The following is a 22,715-nucleotide window of genomic DNA, read 5'->3' as shown; positions in this document are numbered from 1 at the left end:
ATAATTTATTCTGGAAACTGCAGACAATGTGATTTATATGAAAGACTCAGTGCGGCGTTCAGAATATCATTAAAGTGTCATATGCAAGTTATATCATAATTATCATATTTACACATTAATGAAAATGTATGTGCATATAATGAATCAAATATACCAACATGAAATATGTTTCCGCTTTTATTCTCTACTTTGTGTTATTGAACGTCAACAAAGTGATACAACATGACATGTGGAAGTGAATGTGCTGTGTGTGGATTTATAATAAAAGTGTGACAACATTTGGATGAAGATTCAAACACCTGTGAATTTTGTATGTCATGTTGTATAAATACACAACACGTTCAGTTCTATTTGTCACGATGTATATCAATTCGGTATATCGACTAATAGTCCACAGGTAAAAGTGTGCTTTTCTTAGCAAATCAAGGTGAACACACTGCAGTATACTTGAATAGTTTACAAGTTACTGTAGACATTAATATATAAAATAGATGTGGGATGGACAGTACATGTCAATCATTAAATATGTTGACTGTAATATATTGCGTATTATAATCTGTATATTTGTAATGTGTATATGTATAAATGAATAAACGTATGCCTGATATTCTGCAACAGACTATAGTTAACTACCCTATTGTCTCCCCATAAAGTATGGCTGACTGCACTTTTAAACAGAATAATAGGCGAGGGCACAGTGAGGTGTCCCTTACAGTACTATGTACATTTCCATATACATTTTTCTTGATTCACATTTTTTTCCATATGAGAATAAAGTAAATTTTACCTTAAACACCCTTCCATTTTTATTCTATAGGTAGTGTTATTGAACGTCAACAAACTTTCCTACATAAAATAGTTATGTAATTGTGTAATGTGAATACATATGGCACCAATACACGTGTGTCAGTTGTTTCGGGGACTTTTTTGAAATGTTTTGTTTACAAAATCAGTTTGAAACATACTAAACTCTATTATTTTAATTTGATGAGCCTCTATATGTTCAGTTGTGTTGTCCAGAGTTCAGCTCTGAGAAGAGGATAACAATACAGTGTATATGACACGGATGGCTCTGATGTGTTAGACATCCTCTCAGTGACATCCCGTTTGGAATTGCGGTTTCTGAGGAGATTAAAGTAGTATAACGGTATTCTTTTAATTTCTCATGCTTGAACACATCTTTGTGAATTCCTTGAGTCGGTTTTAGCCAAGGACGGACGGAAAGATGACGAATAATAAACTACGGTACAATACTTTCTATTCATTTGTTGTGAGCTAATAATATGCATGTATACACTGAATGTCCTCTATGTGTATTTCATTTTTCATTTGTTAGGTAACTAGAAAAGATGGGAAATGGTATGGAAATAATGCCAGACATGTATGTAACAACTATTCGTTCTATTTGTTTACACAGATGTTTAACGAAGTTCAGGTGGGGTATAGATACCCTTAATAAACAGTTATACAGACACTCCAAACATAATGATGTTTTAGCATCGTTGTGTCCCTACTGCAAATATTGCCAAGAAGAGGAATACCATGTGTTATTAATATGTCCAGTATGTGAAGGTATAAGAATCAAATACCTACCTAACTATTATTACACGTATCCAACGCAAAGAAAATGTGTACAGTTAATGAACAGCAAACATAGCCACATTCTCCTCAAACTCGCAGATTTTTAAATAAAATATTTGAAAGAAGGATGATACATTGAATATTAATAAAACTCAAACATGTACATCTATTCAGCTGCAAAATACCAGTGGTGCTGCACGACGAATTGTCCTACAACAAATATCATTGTACTATTGGCCTCATGGACACATATACGATATAAATCTGTCTGTCTGAATGTTCTAATGATAGATTTAATAAATAAATAGGAATATGTGTTCCGTGTTTGTTTATACTCAATACGCAAGAAAGACAAGGAAATGGGTTTGCAAGACTTATTTTATTATCGTGCATTAATCTCTTTCTCTCACAGCAATCATTGTATAATCAATAATAACTTAAAGCTGACACAAATATCATTTTTATCCTAACGCGTCAGTTTTACACATCCTGGTTATAAGGTCTCCCAGGATGAGATAGAAAAAGACAAAAATGAGTGTAAAATACATGAAACTTTTACATAAGATGAGATAGTTTATGACCTTGTGATACATAAATATCGTTTGAATTTTGAAATTACGATAAGGAAACATGTAAAGAGAACATTTTGTCATAATTTATCAGGATAATCTCTTTAACGTTGCATCTTTGAAATACATGTCGTTAAATTATGAAATATTGAAAAATACAAAATTCGGATTAAACCCTTCCGCGTGCCCTCATTCTCATAATCTTCTCCGATTGAGAACAACATGTTCATCACGAGGACATCTTGAATAAAACAAAGTGTCTTGCACTGGCAATCGGAAATTGGCAGAATGTATCCATTTGCTTATGATTAAATAATTATTCATTGCTGTCTATTCCTGATGAATGGGGGGCGGTCGGGTAGCCTAGTGGTTAGAGCGTTCGATCGTCACGCCGAAGACCCGGGTTCGATTCCCGACATGGGTACAATGTGTGAAGCCCATTTCTGGTGTCCCCCGCCGTGATATTGCTGGAATATTGCTAAAAGCGGCGTTAAACCATACTCACTCACTCACTCACTGATGAATGGCAATTAAAGCGATATGTTGATAAAAGTCATTACAAACCATTGCACTGAAACTGTACCCTGTGTTAATGAGCAAGTGATAAATGAAAACATAGCTATCAAAACACATTAATATACCCTTAACATCCCCTCGGTTCCAAAGAATGGTAACATGTAACTTGTCAGTATCGACTTGTGAAGGATATCTGGAATAACATTTGTTAGTCAGTTCATGCAATGATGGAAGTACATTTAGATAATATCTTGCATTGCACCTATGCCAGTTTTCTATCAAAATATTCATGTTTCAAATTGAGTTTTTTCCAAACAGTATCCAATAACACTGTAAATGGTTTCGGTGCATATTGTGATATAATTTGCGCTTATCACCTCTTTATCTTAAAGCTAATATACATACAAGCCACTAAAGTAAAAATTGACATCTGATGTGGGACTACATTATATTATCAATGGCAGTGAGAAAGAAAGTGATTCCAAAAAATGATAAAACATAATATATTCTCAGATCTGTGTCCAGCATGGAAACACCAAAACATGTGATTAAGTGAGGCGTACATAAGGTAATGAATAACATGAGTTCCAGTAGTCAGCACTGAAAGGCCTGCTGTGACTACATGGCATGGCAAGGTTATGCCGCATGAAGAAAGTCTGTCCGGTACAACTGATTCTGTGAAGGTCCTATAGTTCTTTGACGTCTTGAAGTAATAGGTTCTAGTCTGTTGCATTCTGATCAGAGTACCATGTGGCTGTTCGAGTCTGTTCTAAATCTTCGGATAACATGTTCAATCAAATTCAATTTTGAGATTCTACGAATAGCGCTATTAATCATAGAATGGTGACAGTTACTGGAGTCATTTGTATAATGGAACTCCAAAGACACAGTCATGGATCTTCTTAAGCGCTCATTGCATACGCGCTTGGGCGATACGAATGCCGTCTTCTTCGTGTTTTCTGTATCTATTTAATGATATGAAGTGATTTACGTCAATGTGACTTCAATGAGAATCTTGCAACTTTCTGTGCAACTGGAAACACAAAGACATCGCCTGCTACAAGTGTTGTATATCAGCTGGTACTGAAGAGTCCATACTCCCCTCACTAGACATCTCCTCTGGGAAATTACTATGCCCCCCTGTCCAACTTTGAAGGAGATCACTAAAGTCTGGAGGTTTAGAAGAGTTCAGAATACCCGGTGTTGTTGTCTCCGTTTTGTGGTTATCAGTTGGCCGCTCACTACCAGGTTCCTTCCAGAACGAGTCTGGAAACGTACGGTCGTGCATGGGGACCACATCAGTCTGTTTCTGATCATCTAACCTCACTCGTTTTAATCTCTTAAATTTATTATCTTTTTCTATAATTGAAGGCCGAAGACCGAGGTCAAATAGTTCATTAAGTGGACCCAATCCTATCTTGGCATCTAGTTTCCCACTAAACCTATGCCTGTTATCAGGGTCGGTCTTTGGTGAGATCGGGGATACAACCTCCTTGGTTTTGGACACATCTACGTCCCCCTGAGCCACTCTTAACAGATCTGCGTAATACAGTTCACGCCCGGACTTGGTCGGCATCCACTTGTCCTCGTATATGTCACATGCATCTTCCTCGTTCTTATTCCGACCAAAAAACTTTTTGATATCCGCATTCACCATTTCTGTAAAGTCCAGTAATTGTTGTGTTATATTGGGTATCTTTTGTACGACCTCAGCTCGGTCTAGGTCGTCTTGGAGGTCTTCGGAATAGTGAGAGTCATGATCACTGAAGTCGTCATCATCTTCAAAATCGTTGACGTAGTGATTGTCGACACCCCGTACATACGGTTCGTAGTTCTTTTTAAGGATGGTTGATGGGAAGTTATGTACCTGGATGGGTTGAGGAAGATGAGGAGCACTATGGACAGCCGCCATTATTTCCGTGCCATGCATCCTTTGGAAAACTCCCTCTGAGCTAGTCTAGTTCAAACTTCAACATGCTGCCCAAAACATCAGTGAATAGTTTCCTGGAATCCCCTGTTGTTGTATCACAATTCCGCCTCCTTGTGTTATTAGGTCCTGCACTAAATGTCGACAGCTCGGGAAATCACCACCCACAGAGAGACAAATTTACTTGAAGCAGATGCTGGCGTCATGTCCTTCAGTTCTCCATGTGCTGCCTTCCGCTGTATATCCCAGTGTGGTCGGTGTAGCGGTCACTATCAGATCGGTCTGCCTGGAACGAGAACACAACTAATCAGTAAGCACAAACTAAACACTTAGGTCGTACATTAGTCCAATCTCCTTGCGAGTCAACGTGGTAACATGAAGTGGGCTGATCAGCAGGGAAAAGGCGGTTTGTTCTGTTGCCTGCCAGGGTTTCATTAATCAGCCGACCCACCCCGGTAAGGACTAAACCACGACGGTCATACTCACAGATAGGATAGATCTGGACTTTGACCAGTGTGTCGTCTGCTTCAAATACATAAATGCATCTGCAACGGACGTTTTCCACTTCTGATGCTAACGCACTTTTTGCACCTCCGAAATCTCTAATCCTACAGTTAGACCTGCTTGAACAAATTCCACTACTTTGTCGTCTGCTACCGCTGTGCGTGTGTGTGTGTCCTATTTTATCAGCTTGTGTCGTCTGCTGCTTGCTGACACTTGGCTATTGTGTTCTGTGAATTACATAGACATTTATAGCGGGAGATAAGCTGTAATGAACAGTTTACTGCTGCTGAACAATCGTCTCTCTTCCTAACTACGTCCAACAGTGAATCTGAGGAGAGACAGCTTCTGAGAAGACGACACGTCAAACACTTTCCTCACGTGTCAGTTGCGGTAGAGGGAAGTAGAGGGAAAACAATTGTGTTTAAGCTGAGGGAAGTTGAATTATAGATTTAGTCTGTAAGAATACTTTTCTCGGAACAGTGACAAATATCGTTACCTATCTCAATGTTGCTACTTATTGAATCATCAAATTCGGCAAAACTACGAAAGCATTATCAAAAATATCTTTAATCTAGCGCGACTTAGTGAATTGTGGAATATAGAGAGTATATCAAAGAAGCATAGAGGGAGTTCATTTCACCATCACGGTAGCTCATCAACATGGAGTAACTGAACAAGTGATAATTTACAGCCATTAATATATACAGCTATAAAACGTTTCGATCAAAGAACTACAATAGTCGAAAGGTCACGTTTGAAGCTGCAGCTCGTGACATGACCGTCTTATTTCTAACAGTGTCAGGAGTTACCTTGCCAATTCCCGTAAGCCACCAACGCAACCATTTCCCTTTCCGGTGCATCCTCCTACTGCCACACGGGCGTGAAGGAAGGTACTTGTAGACTCCTATGTTGCCGAGTCCAAACCCATAGACTCATGTTCAAACTTTCAATGTGCACCTAAGCTTTACTGAGGGCCCTTCAGGTGCTATCTTTACGCACGAACTACTTCTCATGGCGGACGGAATGGAAAGCTCCGCATTTTGACAGGTGATAAGGTTATAGTAACGGCAATGTATTAGCTGATAAAGTGATTATGTGTAGAGTGTGGTTATATGTCAATATACGAGCAAACAGATGGAAGTTACGAGCATTAACACATACACGTGTAGTTAAAGATGTGTAGTGGACACGTGAAGCAACAGAAGGTGGTATGTACAAAATCAGGACGCCTTTCTATTTAAACCATGCGCATCAAATCAATACAGTGAGTGAGCGCCCCTTTGGACATTATTTCAGCTATATCACAGCGTGTCAGTATATTGTGGGAGGGAAGCCCAAAATGGCGTACGTTTAGACATTTACCACCTTAGTGAAACGGATAATCTAGGCGAATTTTGGATTCGAACCAAACACTAGCGGATCCTGGTATGGCTAAGGGATGCAACACTGTAAAGCGAACTAAGGTGACTCAGGCGGCTGCTGCGTCCATAACCCCTAAACATGATATAGAAAAGGATACGGTTCTTTGTCAAAACGTGTCCCGACTATGTATAGATTCGGGTTGTTGTTGTGATACACTATATTGTACAATGATCCGTAGGAATACCTCTTTACGAATTTGTGGTTGGCGTTAAGTTTTGACAGGTGATTTCCATGTGATATGATATTTTATGTGCTAATAGTTTTGCATGGCTCATCCCAACGCTGACTCCCCTCAGGTTTATTCCCAACTTTTTATATGACCACCACTGCAGTCATATTCAGCATCCCATTTTTCACCATCTACAATGTTTGGTTGAGACAATCAAGAAGGATTAATTGAGACACCACCAAAGAAAGGTATGGACCTAACGAGTTATGAATTGTGACATTCTTTGGGACCACATAGAAACATGGATTTGGATCACTTTCAAATATTCACTGGGATACCACCAAAGATGGACTCGGATTTCATACAATGGTGAATATACACCACCAAAGATGGATTGGGATTTCATAAAAAATTGAATTGGGACACCACCAAAGATGGACTGGGATTCATACAATGATGAAAATACACCACTAAAGATGGACTGGGATTCATAGAATGATGAATAGGGACACCACCAGAGATGGACTAGGATTTCCTACAGTGATGAATTTGGACACCTCCAAAGATGAACTGGGATTTCATAAAAATATGAATTGGGACGCCACCAAAGATGGACTGGGATTTCATACAATGATGAAAATACACCACCAAAGATGGACTGGGATTTCATACAATGATGAAAATACACCACCAAAGATGGACTTGGATTTCATAAAAAGATGAATATACGCCACTAAAGATGGACTGGACATACGGTGACCGATTCAGATAATACACATGTTTATGAGTATGTGTGCTATTTCGCTGCTTTTGCAATATTCCAGTTATATTACGGAGAGGGAACCTCTCATTTGCCTCGAAGATGACACAAATTTCGAGATTCGAACTCGGCCCTTCAACCATCAATACCACTGGGCTACCCAACTGTGTTTATTGACAGATTGTTGACTACCACATTCTATATACAGTACCATATAGTATTGCGTTATGTAGAATTAGTGACATCTTCCCAAGGCAAGGGAGTTAAGTGACTGTAAAAGGTCAGTTTCCACCCTTACCGAACTAGGATGGAATTTCTGGGCTCGATCGTAGCGCCACTAGTGACTATTACGAGTTATGTCCCTTCTATGCCCCGCCTATTGACCAATCAGATCCCACCGCTCATGTCACTTGCATTTACTTCAAACAAACATGGAGGTGCCCAGTCAAGACGATCTGATCGACATCAAGTTATAAATAGAAATAAAACGGGTCTTACCACGCGAAGTGCATCAAATCACGTGACCACCTTGATTATAAACATGTAAAGATTTGGAAAATATCTGTCGACGACCAGTTGACAGCACACATCTCATGAAAATCCTGCAGTCGACCCAAATCTGCACGTTGAAATCTATGTTGTTTACAAAACGAATGTCGATTTCGTTACGCGTTTTTTGATTGGACTATGCATGGACTCGTTAGTCAAGCCAAAATATAACTCCATAATTGCAGCCGAGTTCGGCAAGGGTAAAAACTGGACTTTTATAATCAGTGAATTCCCTTGTCTCGGGAAGATGGATGAGTGAGTGAGTTTGGTTTTACACCGCTGCCAGCAGTATTCAAGCAATATAACGGCGGGGCCCGGCACACCAGACATGGGCTTCACACATTGTGTCCATGTGGGGAATCGAACCCGGACCTTCGGCGTGACGAACGAACACTTTAACCACTAGGCTACCCCACCGCCCCTTAAACACCGTAGGATGAGCTCAAGCATGAGATAAGTTTCACATTTCGAGAAACATTGTCATGCTTTTCCACTCGATATTTCCACGTTATCAGATGGCTCGTCATCAAAGGAAAACTACAATATGTGATAGCAATGTTATAATTGGAAGGGAAACATGCGTCATATACCCCCGATTTATGTTGATTAAGAAAGAATGTGTCAGTGAGTTCGACTTCACGCCGCTTTGAACAGTATTTCAGTTATATGACGGCGCGTCAAGTTTGTGTGTGAAGACAGCTCTATTGAATGCAAGTCTTCCACGTTTACCATTTTGATGAAACCCATGAGCACGTTCTGGCACTGAGAAACCAAGAAACATAATCAGGACGATGCTGGATAATTAATAAAGACTTTACTTACACCTATACCTATTTAGATGAGTTCACAAACTAAAATTTCTTAAAATTGTTCTCAATTAGACTTGCACATAGCTTTAATAATGTTCATTGCAGCCAAGGGGTTCTACTCGCTATAACACCAGGCGCCTGCAAGACGCTTTACTGTAGCATTGTGTCAACCACCGCCCCCACAGACCGCCGTGTGATAGGAGATCCCAGCGAATCATATAATGGTTAAACCTAATGCCATTTATAAATACCAACCATAATAATCCACTATTGACAAATCCAGCGATCGGCGTTCGTGTCTACAGGCTGGGTGGCTGATGATTGATTCTTCCCAAATCAGCGTGGTCCCCCCTCACGTCACCCCGTCCACCTCCCCATTTATCAAACCCTCTCTGAATGAGCGTTATCCCCCAAAACTAGGGTGAGGGATTTTGACACCCGGCAGGGGAGAGAAAACTAATTGAGGGAGTAGGCCTCGGGTTAGGTATAGCTGCAATCTACTGCCATAACACCCCATTGAAATGCTTCAAAAAGGATACCATCTCTTGTCGGGAGGTGCCGTGACGTTGACACTTGTATTGGTGGCTCAAAAACAACTTTATTTCTGATTTCGTTTGTCCACAGTCTCCCGGCTGATGTCCTACTTCCTAAACTGCCGGGCAAAATAAAGTACTCACCCATTTTTTATGGTGGCTAAAATGAAACAAACACGAAATGGTATTTCGATGGTGATGTATTTGAAATAGGTAAAATAGTTGTGTGTGTGGGACCTTAAGTTTGTAGTGTTTCGGCCACTGTTTTCAGCTTTGTAACGTCATGAAAACGTTTGTAATTTTTTATAAATCCAATTTCCATATGTATACTTTCTTTTGTCCGGCAGCGTATGTAGGAATAGCCTGATTTGAGGTATGATCTTACTTTCCTCTATTACACCTTGCCATAACATAGTATTAATACATTACGGAAGAAAAGTGATTATATGTCTATGTGAATGTAACATGTTTATGAAAGGCCAAGACTTGTAAAACTTGAAACACTTTGAGAGCATGGTTCCAATCTGTGTCATAAAACGTTTCGTCTGTAGCTACCAGCCCAAACTTAGCATCATTTTCAATAGATTTTAGTGTAACGATATGGAGTATTATTATCTGAGCTTATTAGACTGAAAATAATTTCACACGACTCGGGTATTGGACTTTTCATCCAACACAAATGCAGGTAATGGTTAGCTGCATCGTGATTGGCATGAACAGGTGTTACAGGTGTTCTTGACCTCAGTCACTGTACAGGGTACCAAGACGACGAAACCAACCATCCCGTTATGCGCCTGTTAAGGGTATATATTGGTAAGAGTTTTGCTAATACGAAATGACTGTTTTCGTCAACCTGTTTTGGTCCATTTTGAAAAATAATGTATTCCTATATATAATTGCAAAATTAAGAACACAGCTTTGGTAACACATGCATCAGACACCATAACCCCATCTACCAATCTACTTCTCAATTCAAACGCCCAACTGTAAAAGTGAAAATGTAAATAATATCAATGAATTTATATGCCATCAGACACACGCCAGGAAGAACATTCTAAATGACAATGAATGGCATACATATCTTTATTAATGACTTCTGTAATTACATTAAACATCCTTTCACTCCTATTCATAAGGTTTAAGATATTCAATACTCATAAATCTCCTATCTCCGTTCACTATTATTTCGGAAATATCGTAATATGTATATCGGTCTAACAATATCCTTCGTAAGAACTCATTATTAAGCGTCATTTGCATCTAATGTAACATCATGACTTATTATACATTTGAGCTGTGAAGGTACATTTCGAACACCCATTGACATGAAACAAAACCTAATATGTTTATGGGAGATACAAACAGGAAAACAGCGAAGGCCCTATGATTTTCTGGGACAATAATAACTTAAACGTTAAAGGTTAAATGGCATCACGATTTCCGTTGACTGTATGAAATATCTGCAGGCAATAACAGGTGTATATATATATCGCACATATTGTCGTCAATAGCAAATGAGAAAATACATATTACTAATAAATTTAATCTAAAACAAATGTGTATAATCTATTTGTCAGAATGTGGTGTTTCAATATTGGCTTAAAGTATTTTTGGCAACAAAATACCACCCACACGGGTATATGCAAATAGCGTCTACAGCTCGTGTCTACATAACCGATGTCTGTTGATATGCAGATTCCAGACACCACTTAAAGACAATGGTGCGTTATTACATTGGTTAAACTAGCTTACAATTTACTGTGTATTGTTATGAGACACTTAAGTGAATCTTCAGCAAATACGCTTCCAGTCTGTTCAAGTATCATTCGAAGGAACACCCTTTACAGCAAGCTATAACAAACATATACATCATAGTTCTACACGCCGAGTTCTAACATAGTCCGGTGTGGCCAATGAGAAACAACATATCACGCTTCAAACTAAAGCTTTAAGTCACTGTGTCACCAGATAATCTACGGGCGACTCTCTTAACAGATCTGCTTTTGTTATTGACGCGTTTATTTATGTCCATACCTAATAGTTAATGAACAGCAAGACAATTTAATACCACACGTAGACTGATTTTAGAACACAGTTTGGATGTGTAGGATACTTTTTCTTTGGCGTTTTACGACATAGACACATATTTTTTACTTAGCTGGCCTGGGGTAGCTTAAATTTATCGGTCAATTTAGTCATATTGAGTTCTGGCAATTTTTTCACGTTAACTGCCGTTGTGTCATCTGAACTGTCGATTTGGGTTGGTGATATATATCCATTCTGAAACAGTGTGTATTAAAGAAGAAGTTGAAGGACACTACATCCTTAATCGCATTCTTTGAATTTATTTGACAGTTTGTGATCAAACCTGTTTAAGGTGAAAGCAGCCGGGTGTTTCACAAGTAGTGTCTAGCTTCTGGCGCAGTACATCAAGGCCAACAGACAACAACCGCAGACACGCCGACTCCGCAGTGATAAACTCAACCTCTGTATGCAATACGCTTTGTTTATTTTCGGCGAAAACCACACAACAATATATTTACCACAAAATTTGAAGTTTCAGGCTTCAGAAGTCATCCTGCTCCAGCTCAATTTATAACTTGAGATTAGGTTTGTAAATGATTGTAATGATAACAAGAAAACTAAATAATTTTGGGCTCAACCAGGTTTGCTCAACCGTTTAGAGAGAGTTGATATTTACAGTTTTACATGTGGCAACTCAAATTAGTTTGTGAAAAATACGTATTATCATTTTGTTTTGAATTCACACAATAATAATAAAACATTTTCAGACGAGGGCTCGATAAGTTTGATACTTGTGAAACTGCCTACAATGTGTCATATGACAAAACCGTCGCTACTTCGTTCACAGGAATAGGTTTTTGTATGTCAACATACATTTAAAATAACACATGCAGCAGATATAACATGAAAGATGTTTGATAGCCACGACCATACTTGTTACCAAATCAACACATCAAAATTTTTGAGAGTATCAAATAGTGATTTATGTTGCTTTGGGATACATAGTATCAACTATTAGTTGCTTATCACACGGAATTTCTATATATCCCTTAATAGTACTATATAATAATAAACTGTTTATTGCAGTAGTATACATTAATAAAACGCAAAAAATAACATTGTATGCGATGTATTACCCGGAATATTGGAACTAGAATAACAATACACATACAATACACAATAGCACACAGGCTTACTATGGACTCCGTGTATAAAATGCAAATACGTACTTGACTTTAATGTATGGGTTTTACAAGGGTGTCAATACCTACTTGTAGTCTTGTCCAGGTGTATATTTGAAGTTGATGATTGGACACTTATTACGGCGTTTGATCTGAAATGGTCAATAAGTGCAAGGGGGGCAACGAACGCCAAGGGTGTACAAGTGGTGTGGGTACCATACCACTAGGGGACCACACAGAGACGATGCTCGTGGCGTGTCCTTGTCCGCGTCAGTGCTATGAGTGGCATATCGTACCAGTGTCTAACACGCTGATTGCAATCTACAACCAAACCCTGTATGGTAATAGGATTAGCGTTAAAGCACAGTGCTTATGTGGGACATTGCTTTATGCCTGATCTAAATTTTTAAACGCCTGCACTTGTGTTTGACGCTTCGAGCTTTCATTTAAATTTATAGACATTAAATTTAAATTTATTGTATCCCAATGTCTATCTGGTGCGCTTCTGCAAAAAAATATATTTACTTTTTCTGATTCAGGAAGAAACATTTCCCTGTAAACTATTTCTAGGCTTGTGATTTGTAACACATTTTTCTTTAAACCTTCATTTGGTTGCGTGTTTATGAGATCGGTTTAATTTATATTGGTTATTATTGTACTGTATTCTTATTTAGACACAAAGAACATGGGTAAAAAGGCAACAGCGTTGCTTGCTTCATTCGAAATAGATAGTGGTAGAGGTGGCTTGTGGTAGGGATAGCCACAAGCAGACTGATGTGGTGCACTATATTTGAAATATTTGCTGTTGTAATACAAGACACGGTGTAGCTGGTACTAGATAAGCAGTAATTGTAACACTATACCAGTTGTAGTCATAGTAGTTGTAGTAGTCATTGTAACACTAGAATCGTAATGCACGCAGTAGTACTAGATTAGGTGTAACATTAAGTTGTGTTAGCTGTAATAATAGACTAATAACATCTGGGAATAGTTGTAGTTAAAATTGACCAATAATAGACAAATAACATTTAGGAATAGTTGTAGTTAAAATAGACCATTAATAGACAAATAACATTTGGGAATAGTTGTAGTTAAAATAGACCATTAATAGACAAATAACATCGAGGAATAGATGTAGATAAATAGACCAATAGTAGACAAAAACATCTAGGAATAGTTGTAGATAAATAGACTAATATTGGACAAATAAAATCTAGGAATAGTTGTAGCTGAAGTTGACTAATAATAGACAAATAACATCTAGGAATAGTTGTAGTTAAAATAGACCATTAATCAACAAATAACATCGAGGAATGGTTGCAGTTAAAATACACCAATCATGGTAACACTACACTAGTAGTAGCTAGATAGTTTTATTGTTATGCTAGACTACTGGTAACAAAAGCAGTAAGAGCATCACGTAGTTGCAATAGTAGGCTAGTAATAACACTGAGACGTAGAAGTTGTAATGGTTGACCAGTAGTAATAGCGAGACGGTGTAGTGGTAATACTGGACTTAAAAAAGAACAAAATAGTACAATACGCTAGAACTATTGTAGAAGATGGACGTATAGTCTGGGACACTCTACAATTGGTATGTACAAAAAATATAGACGTGTTGTCCAAACTGATGACATTGGCATATGCAGTTGCCAATTTATATCATTAATATTTGTTAAGTAATCTATACGACATATATTTAATTACTCATGTGTACGTGCCGATGTAAAGGCATCCTCAACTACCACATCAAGGCGGTGTCGACGATGATGGATAGAATGAGTGAGTGGGTGGACGTGAGTACATGACTTTTTACTCACCTGTTAGATCGAGCTTAGTAGAATGACACGCTGCAAACCACGACCGACTCGTGGATAGACATTATTTATACAGAGTTTGATATAGGGACAAGCCCCTTGTATATCTGCCCTATTGATGAATGGAGGGTTGGGGGATAGGCTCAACGCACACTCAACACAACATTCTCGTTCGTGCTGTTCGAGTAGACCCTGCATACTGAAGTGATTTTTGATAAATCTTTGGAAGGTCCCAACTTAACCGTAGATATTATTCTAAAACTTATATGTCAGCTGTAGGTGAGGTGAGGTGAAATTGGGTTTAACGTCGCGTCCAAGATTATTGCACTTATATAGCGACGTGCATGCGCGTGTATGTGTGTGTGTGGCTGCTTGTACTAGTCCGGACTGATGCCGATTTATAGTGCTAGCTCACTGAGATACCATGCCGCAGTTTAACATGAATACCCCACTCAGACACAGTATACTGACTCCGAGCCGACCAGTCCTTGTTTTAGCCCCTTAATGCCGAGCGCCAGACAGGGTAACAACAAGTACAATCTTTTAACGTCTTTTTGTATGACGCGGCCCGGGATCGAACCCTGGACCTTCCGCTCTCCGGGCGGACGCTCTACCACAAGACCACGGAGGCGGTCTGTCAGCTGTAAGAGGAGTGCTGTGTGTCGGACTAACACCTGCGGAGAGCGGGGATAGGGCAGGATGAGAGGGACGTGAAGAGTTAGCAAATGTGTGATGACAAGTCAAGACGACATTGGACGTCTATCACACTGAAATATCAGTTCAAGAAATAACACAAGACTAGTATACTAAATATAAAGGCTGTTAGAAACATATGCATGCCATGCCACTAAGAACAACACAGTAATTGCCATGTTTACAAAAGCGTTTTTCATTGACGAGATTTTTTAAATATGAATAAACTTAGGTTTTGTCGAATAACATACAAGCAAGTTGTGTATTTCGGGATTGTATACCGACGGGAAGTGATTTACAAGCAGTTTCATTGCAATTATTGAATATGCTGGTATGAATCACAAGGGACTCGTGTTTGATGTAAATACGATATACAGGCGTGTCGTTTGGCATAGACTGGGTATTTCATTGAGATAACCTGCAATGTAAACAATCGGTAGATAACACGCGTGGTAATGTATGTAAACGCTCGACACCTTATGTTCATATGGGATATAGTGCAAATGGGCAACGACTCACCTGTCGATCGAAAATTACAGGTACGTTCAGCTTTCTCCTGCAGTGATTCACCATGAACGGTGTATGTCTTTCATGGCAGTGTATTTCCTAAATACGTTTCCGAAATGTTCCGAAATGGCGTCCTACTTGACTGTTGAGCATCTGAGTGACCGTTACATGACAGAGAAGAGCTGTCATTAACATGAGATCGACCTGTCAACAAGGGAGGCGGGGCTGTCTGCCTTTAACCAATCAGAAGACGGGGATTTATCGTCTGCTGTAATAACATGCGACTAATTGGACTATTTACCTGTCGGACATTTTCATGCTCCACGGCAGTTACCTCCCCTTTTAGCGGTACATATAAGGTTATCATTACGTTGTTTATCTAAGCTGCAATCTAACGTTGTATAATCATCAAGGCGAATTTCCATTGGTTTGTACTGACAGTTTTTGATTAACAGATGCCGTAATATTTTCTCAATTCACTGCCTTATCGGTATTCGATATGAATTCTATACACAAGCTCTTTGAAAAGCTCTTGAAACCTAATTTGATAGATTATCACATTTGTCAATAACACTTTCTACAGATACCCTAGACCGCCTAGGTAACGAAACACAACATTCATATAAATTATTGCTTTACATCTTGACATTTTTTTATCTGGAGTCTTTGAGACATCTTATCATAGACTGAAAATTTAAAAAAATAAAGTAGGTCAATGCTACTCTGTTCCTACGAGTAAAAACTAAACATCGACGCATAAAGAATATAATCCATTATGACTCTTACTGCGAAAATGGAATCATGATAAAGTTTTATCACGGTAGAGAATCCCAAGATGACCGATATAGTTAGCATGACATCCCATGTTTAGGGAGTATGGACAATGCGCTGTTATCGCAGGAATTAATGATTTTCTAAAAATGGATGAGCCTCAGCTGTCAACACGAACAGCTAGACGCTAGAACTGGATTCAAACATCACATAAAAATCAATTCTCGGTGCCCTGGGCAATTCCCAAATGGCACCTCCAACGTAAAACTTTAGCCACTTCAAAACTGATGTGAGAACATATAATGGCTGGAACTCGTCATGCCAAAGTGAAATTGATAATACATGAGGACTATCCCATGAATTTGTGCCTGCAATAACTGAACGTCATCACTACTGATCCAGATCAAGAGTCAGTCCGGCTGTGTAGGAAAACCTGACAAACACATGATCCTGGGTATTCCTTCCTGAAGCCATGCTACCTTGACGAATACCAATGCTAAGCAATTACTTCAGGGCCCCAGTTCCTAGATATAATCGTACCATTTATTAATGATAATAAGAGAAGCACGGTTGTGTTTTGGTATGATTTCAAGGACGTTTCCTTTTAGGGTAGGATGTGAGGAGTGGTTGCGACGATCCCGTCCATCATCAAGGCCACACATGTTCCGTTTTACACTTTCTTTTTTTGAAGTATGTTAAATCAGTTTAACAAATGTGTTGAGATATAGATGATATAGCTCATCATTGAATGCTTGCTTTGACTGATTCAATAGTAAGTTAGCGAATGTAGGGAACCTTGAACAAGGGTGCTGTTGCGAGTGGGTACTGTCTGAAAGGCTTTGAAGTGTATGTTAAACTTACTAAACTACGGTTATAACAAACTCAAGGGGACCACATATTTTAGTTTGTTATAACCGTAGTTCGTTATAAGCATATATATATATATGTACAGCAAATGGCCAGGACAAAAAAAACCAGTTCGTTATATCCGTCTGTTCGTTATAATCGTGTTATAAATGTAGTTTACTGTATTTAAATTTCTTTCAACGTTTTCATGCCTTTGAATAACTGTAGTTTGAAATACATTTCATTCTGAGATAGTGAGTGAATTCTGTTTAATGCCACAGTCTGTAACTATTCCAGATATATCACGACGACCGGAATTATATTAAAGTCTGAGTCAGACAAACCAGTGATAGCAAGAACAACAATCTGCGACATCGGGGTATAATGACATACATTTAGATGAGTTACAGAACAGGGTCACCGATCCTCATTGCAGTCGGCTGTTACGACAAACAGGAGATACTGAAGACTTATTCTGACCCAGAATGGGCACAGGTGAGAAAATGAAGTCCCAGGTATATTCCTAAACCGACACATAATTTTACATTCAATTTTAATCAACAATTACAAGTGAAGATTTCTCTCAAACATGTGTAAAACATACTTCTAACACAGTCTCGGACGTTAACGTCAGACTTGTCTCATCAATATACAGACATTCTCTCTCTGTGTGCCCCACCCTGCCTGCACAGACGATACCTTGGTTACGGATAGCGCCACCTGGCGACAATGCGTGTCAGACGAGTGATAGACAGGGGAGATAACACCACAATGAGAAGGAGGACATGATGTGAGAAATGGAACGACTCTCTGTGTTCATCTTTTGGTTATCAGAGAGGAATGTACACCTCGATAATAGACACAAACAGAACAAATGTAGACGATAATGTTGTTATTTCTGGAATATATTGTTGGTAGTATTTATCAACTGTCGAATACAGGGCGAGGCACGAATGGCTTGAGGTTCTATGAGATAAACACATTTATGTTATTATTCCGGCGGCGCTCTATAATGAGCGATCAACCTAAGCGTTTTCTATTATTTAGTCATATGTTTGCAAAGAATAAGTAAATAAATATAATACTGTAGAGTATACAGGGACTCAGTGACTCAAATATGCCAGATTGTTATGGGGGCATTACAGGAACAAGTACAGATATATTAATATAATATTGATAACTTGAAGCTCCATCGCGATTTACCACATTGCTCCCAATAACGAAATCTGCGATTCCAAATGTATTACACATGCAGTGTAGCATATGGGAGAATCGCCCAGTATATAACTGAAATAAGTCAAATCCTATGATTATTGAATTATTTCAATTTAGAGAATTCAACAGACGTGTGATTTTCATTCAGTGCAGTGAGTGTCATAGAAGACGTTTTCCTCTTCGTCCCAAACTTGCATCTTGATAATCGTAGGGAAATCTATGAAACAAGATTCCCATGACAGAACTGCATCTTCAAAATCATCATAGATGTATCATAGTTTGTTAAACTCTTGTTTATGTTCTACCATGTGCCGCCGTAACCGAGGTCGACTTACTCACGTTTTCAAATCATACGATGCGGGTTCGAGTATCAACAAAATAATAAATAAATCACATGAGTGTCAAAACAAATATTAACCTACGTTAATCGAAATGTGAGTTCAAGATAATACAGGCATGAAACATTCACAAGCAAATGCTCATTCCTTAAAACGAATGGAGTGTTTAAACAATAGTACGGAGTCTTTAAGGGGCACTTGTTTTTTTCCGTTTTTTAAAGTTGAAATTCCAAGATGTTATGTTGAAATCTCAAGATGCTTTGTTATAATTGTAACATACTAAGTTGAAATTTCAAGATACATACTTTGAAATTTCAAACTAAAATTAAAAAAATAATAATTTATTATCTTGAAATTTCAATATGGTATGTATCTTGAAATTTCAATTTAGTATCTTGAAATTAAAAAAAACAAACAAAACAAATGGCCCTTTAAAGGTTTCCGGACAATAGGTTGACATCGCAGAGAAGTTTTTAAACTTTACAGACTGTACATCTTCAACTAGTTATCATTATAACCGGAACAAGGAACAGGTAATTATAAACATGTTTTATTTTTCAAATTAAACTATCATACTGTACTTCCTAGCATTTATTGAATAGGCAGTGTAATATGTTGTAGTTGTTTGTATTGGCTATGACAGCCAGAGTCGTCTGTAAACATAACTGAAAGCGTCAATCTGGACAGAAACGTTTTGACCCGTGCTCTACATGATGCACAACGGTGGAAGCCAGGTTGAAATGATTTAGTGTCAACTGAAGGATGCATTTCTTGTAAGTTGTTGAACCTGTTTTTAACTTATATGCATACTCAGGAAACTATAGAGAAATATCTCACTTATTATTGGGCCTAAAATTCACCTATACATGCAATGCACCTAGTATTGATATTATACCATTATGCAATACAAGTAGCGCGTTCACCGGGTCATCACTACGAGATAGAAATAACAACAGAAATTCTGCAATGACTGTGATGGTTTTAAACAGCATTCTCGATGAAAGTTACCATCCCCGCTAAGGTTTGGGGAGGTAAAGTAAGGTTATTTGTAAAAGCGATGTCGAAATTATATAAATCTTAGAATTTGCGAAAAACCATCAAATCAGTGCAAGTTGGGTATTAAAAAGACTACATTTCCTGTTAAAATATATTTCATTAAGTCATCACTGTATGTACAATATCACAACAAGATTAATCAAGTTACAATATTCATCACGCACTAATCTATATTCCAATTCATAGTCTCAAACATTTTCTGAATGTAAATATTGAGGTTTATCTAATACTGGTTTTTCGGTCAACACAAATCTTCTAGTTCCCAATACCCATTTAGCCCTTTCTAATGTCTCATTGAGTGAGTATATTTAAATGGCAACCTTCTACACTGATACATAGACAGTGTACCACTTGTAAATAGTAAAAATGTGTTCAAATATCAGTATAGTGTTATATTTGGTCATGTTTTCCATGCTGTTTCTGGTATTACAAGGTTCACAGGGCTCAGTGACACGTGTGTGATGGTATAATTTGCACCCTCCTCCCTCCGCTCTTGTCTTTGTTACGCTGTGCATAAGAATTGGGATGCTTGAAAGGCAGAGGGATGTAAACTGAGATGTATTCCATCTCAAGGCATGATTTCGAAGTGTTTTACATATATGTGTATTCTATAGAGTAGTGGTGACAAAATGTTACTTCTTCACTTGTTTAGATTTTGAATATAAAAACGAACACATTTTGCTCAATTATTCTAAACCCATACATAATATATTAGTATCTTTGAAATATATGAATACTAATTTGAGATAGAAAAACCCACCCAAGTTCCTTTTTTACTTACCATACAGTACACAGTTCAAAATACATGTTGGTGGGTGAACTGAAAATGTTAATTTACGTACGATATCAGCGTTTAACGTGTCTTCTTATATTGTTGCAATAACACTGGAATCAGAAGATAGCAATTATTTAATGCACTATTCCATTTTGTTTTCACTCTGATCCAATTTTAAAAATTGTTTTCTTCCAGAACTGAGGGGCAAATATAGATTGTTTAACTCAGGAGAATATATTCCCCCACACAGAGGCAATACGGAGGTACCAATTACATGGTTTAAGAAATATTGTTATATACATATCGCTAATCACAGCCTTCTGCTTAATAGAGAGATATGGTACAAGTTGACAATAATATATATGAACTTATAAAGTGCCTACCACACGTGTTATAATTACATATGATAATCTAATCAACAACGTTTATAAGTTTCAACGTAAACTTATACAAAAATCAAATATCGACAACGTTAACCGAAATAAATAGCTTAAATGCGGTCCTTATATTTAAATTATTTGATTTGTATTGGGCAGAAAATCTATGTTGTTGTTGAACCCTTTCAATTGTATGTAAACGTAAACATCTGTACATCATTTCTGAGTTTTTAAGTCTGGTTTTTTTATTTACTGAATTTATATTCTTTACTATTATACCAATATTGTCATAGAATTTTATAGAAAATTACCATAGATTATCACTAACTAATTGCATGTGTAAGAACACATATAAACGGGACATGCCGTTCATTACGTCATACACCATGCGTTCATTTTGTAATTATCTTCATAAAGACAAAGCATGTTTCTTGCATAACTAATCATGATTTATCCAACCGAAGGGATCTCAAATGAACATGGGTCTTGAGAAAAACGACAAATATACTAAATGTTCAACACTTTTGCAACGTAATGTTTCTGAATAGAACAACAATATCAAATATTTAAACAGCATTTGTCCAAATCGAGTACATTGCAATCATACAGAGTCAGTAGAATACATGGTGTGACACATTTACATAAATTTACATATAACGTGTGAGAAAGCAAACAAAATGTTTAAATTACCTGTTTACACCTGCAAGTTTCTTCTCCACACCTTACACCTGTGCGGTGACTCAAGTAAGAAGTACAGGTACCACCCACATGGCTTGTCAATATCACACGGAAGAACGTGTGACGAAGTCTTCACCCCCGCTGCTGTGATTGGCTGATTGAGTGGAGGCCCAGCAAGGGGCACCTCCTCCCAGATAGGCTGAGTGTCATCCACGCGTTGAAGATGGAGCAGATGCCGGGAAACAGACAAACATGGAGGCAGTATTGGCATGACTTTTTTGTTTCATATCTGCAAACTTTGAAAAAAAAGGATAAGAAAAAGATAACTATTTCAGAAATAGAATTAAAGCGAAGGGGAAAACCGTTTAGAGATATCGATGGCTAAGCATATTTCAGGGAATGTGAATTTAATAATTTAAACGACGATCCGCACCAAATAAACTATTTGTTCACATCTTTCTCTCCAAATGTGGAAATCAACTATACATGTACGTTATGAAAGGGCAATATCAAGCGACGGAAAAGAAGGTGAAAAAATACTTAAATTTAAAATAATGATACCGCCACAGACAATCAATATGTTCATGACGAACATGTATTAACATTTGCCACTAGTAAATATAAAATTATTTCCGCATTTCGAAACAAGAAATGTTGACATTATTTGCTTTAAAGCTTCATCTGACATTTGTTTTTGTCAAATAACCCTGATCTTAACTTTCATTTTCGACGAGTCCCATGTATTGACGAAACCGTTTTCATTTTCTTCCTTAAGATCTGATGATCTAATATGTTTAGTTGATATGATATTATAAAAACTTATCCAATAACAGAAAAAGGCAAAGGACAGATGATATTGGAATGAAATAACAGTACCTCACGCAAATATAAATGTTTATTAGATTACAAAATATATAAACGTGGAGATAAATAACGAATACATTGCATGTAAATACCATGTTGGATTTATGTTAGTAAATCAGTTAGAAGAATATAAATATTTTTCACGCTTTTACGAAAAATAACACTTTATAGCCTTTGAATATTCAAGATGCCTGCTGCATTTCATATCACCAGTCAATGTACATACAATGAAG

General features: G+C 37.7%; 1 protein-coding gene across 2 annotated transcripts; it reads right to left on the bottom strand.

Moving 5' to 3' along the window:
• Positions 1–1,991: 1,991 nt before the first annotated feature.
• LOC139469251 (protein PERCC1-like) lies at positions 1,992–21,662 on the bottom strand. 2 transcript variants are annotated; one of them, XM_071251390.1, is made up of 2 exons: positions 21,631–21,662; positions 1,992–4,879 (listed from the first exon to the last, which is right to left on the bottom strand). In XM_071251390.1, exon 2 carries the CDS (start codon positions 4,594–4,596, stop codon positions 3,724–3,726), a length of 873 nt encoding a protein of 290 aa, XP_071107491.1. In that variant the 5' UTR covers positions 4,597–4,879; positions 21,631–21,662; the 3' UTR covers positions 1,992–3,723. The 2 variants fall into 2 exon arrangements, with proteins under 2 accessions (XP_071107491.1, XP_071107490.1); XM_071251389.1 differs by lacking the exon at positions 21,631–21,662 and adding an exon at positions 15,575–15,691.
• Between the last annotated feature and the right edge of the window lie 1,053 nt (positions 21,663–22,715).

The sequence above is a fragment of the Haliotis cracherodii genome, unplaced genomic scaffold (assembly GCF_022045235.1).
Source record: "Haliotis cracherodii isolate W230 unplaced genomic scaffold, xgHalCrac1.p SCAF_2, whole genome shotgun sequence".
In the NCBI taxonomy this organism is placed as follows: Eukaryota; Metazoa; Mollusca; class Gastropoda; order Lepetellida; family Haliotidae; genus Haliotis; species Haliotis cracherodii.
This window is presented reverse-complemented; position numbering and strand designations above follow the sequence as displayed.

Excerpts from the sequence above, each read along its gene's own strand:
- LOC139469251 (XM_071251390.1), bottom strand. The coding sequence starts at position 4,596 with ATGCATGGCACGGAAATAATGGCGGCTGTCCATAGTGCTCCTCATCTT.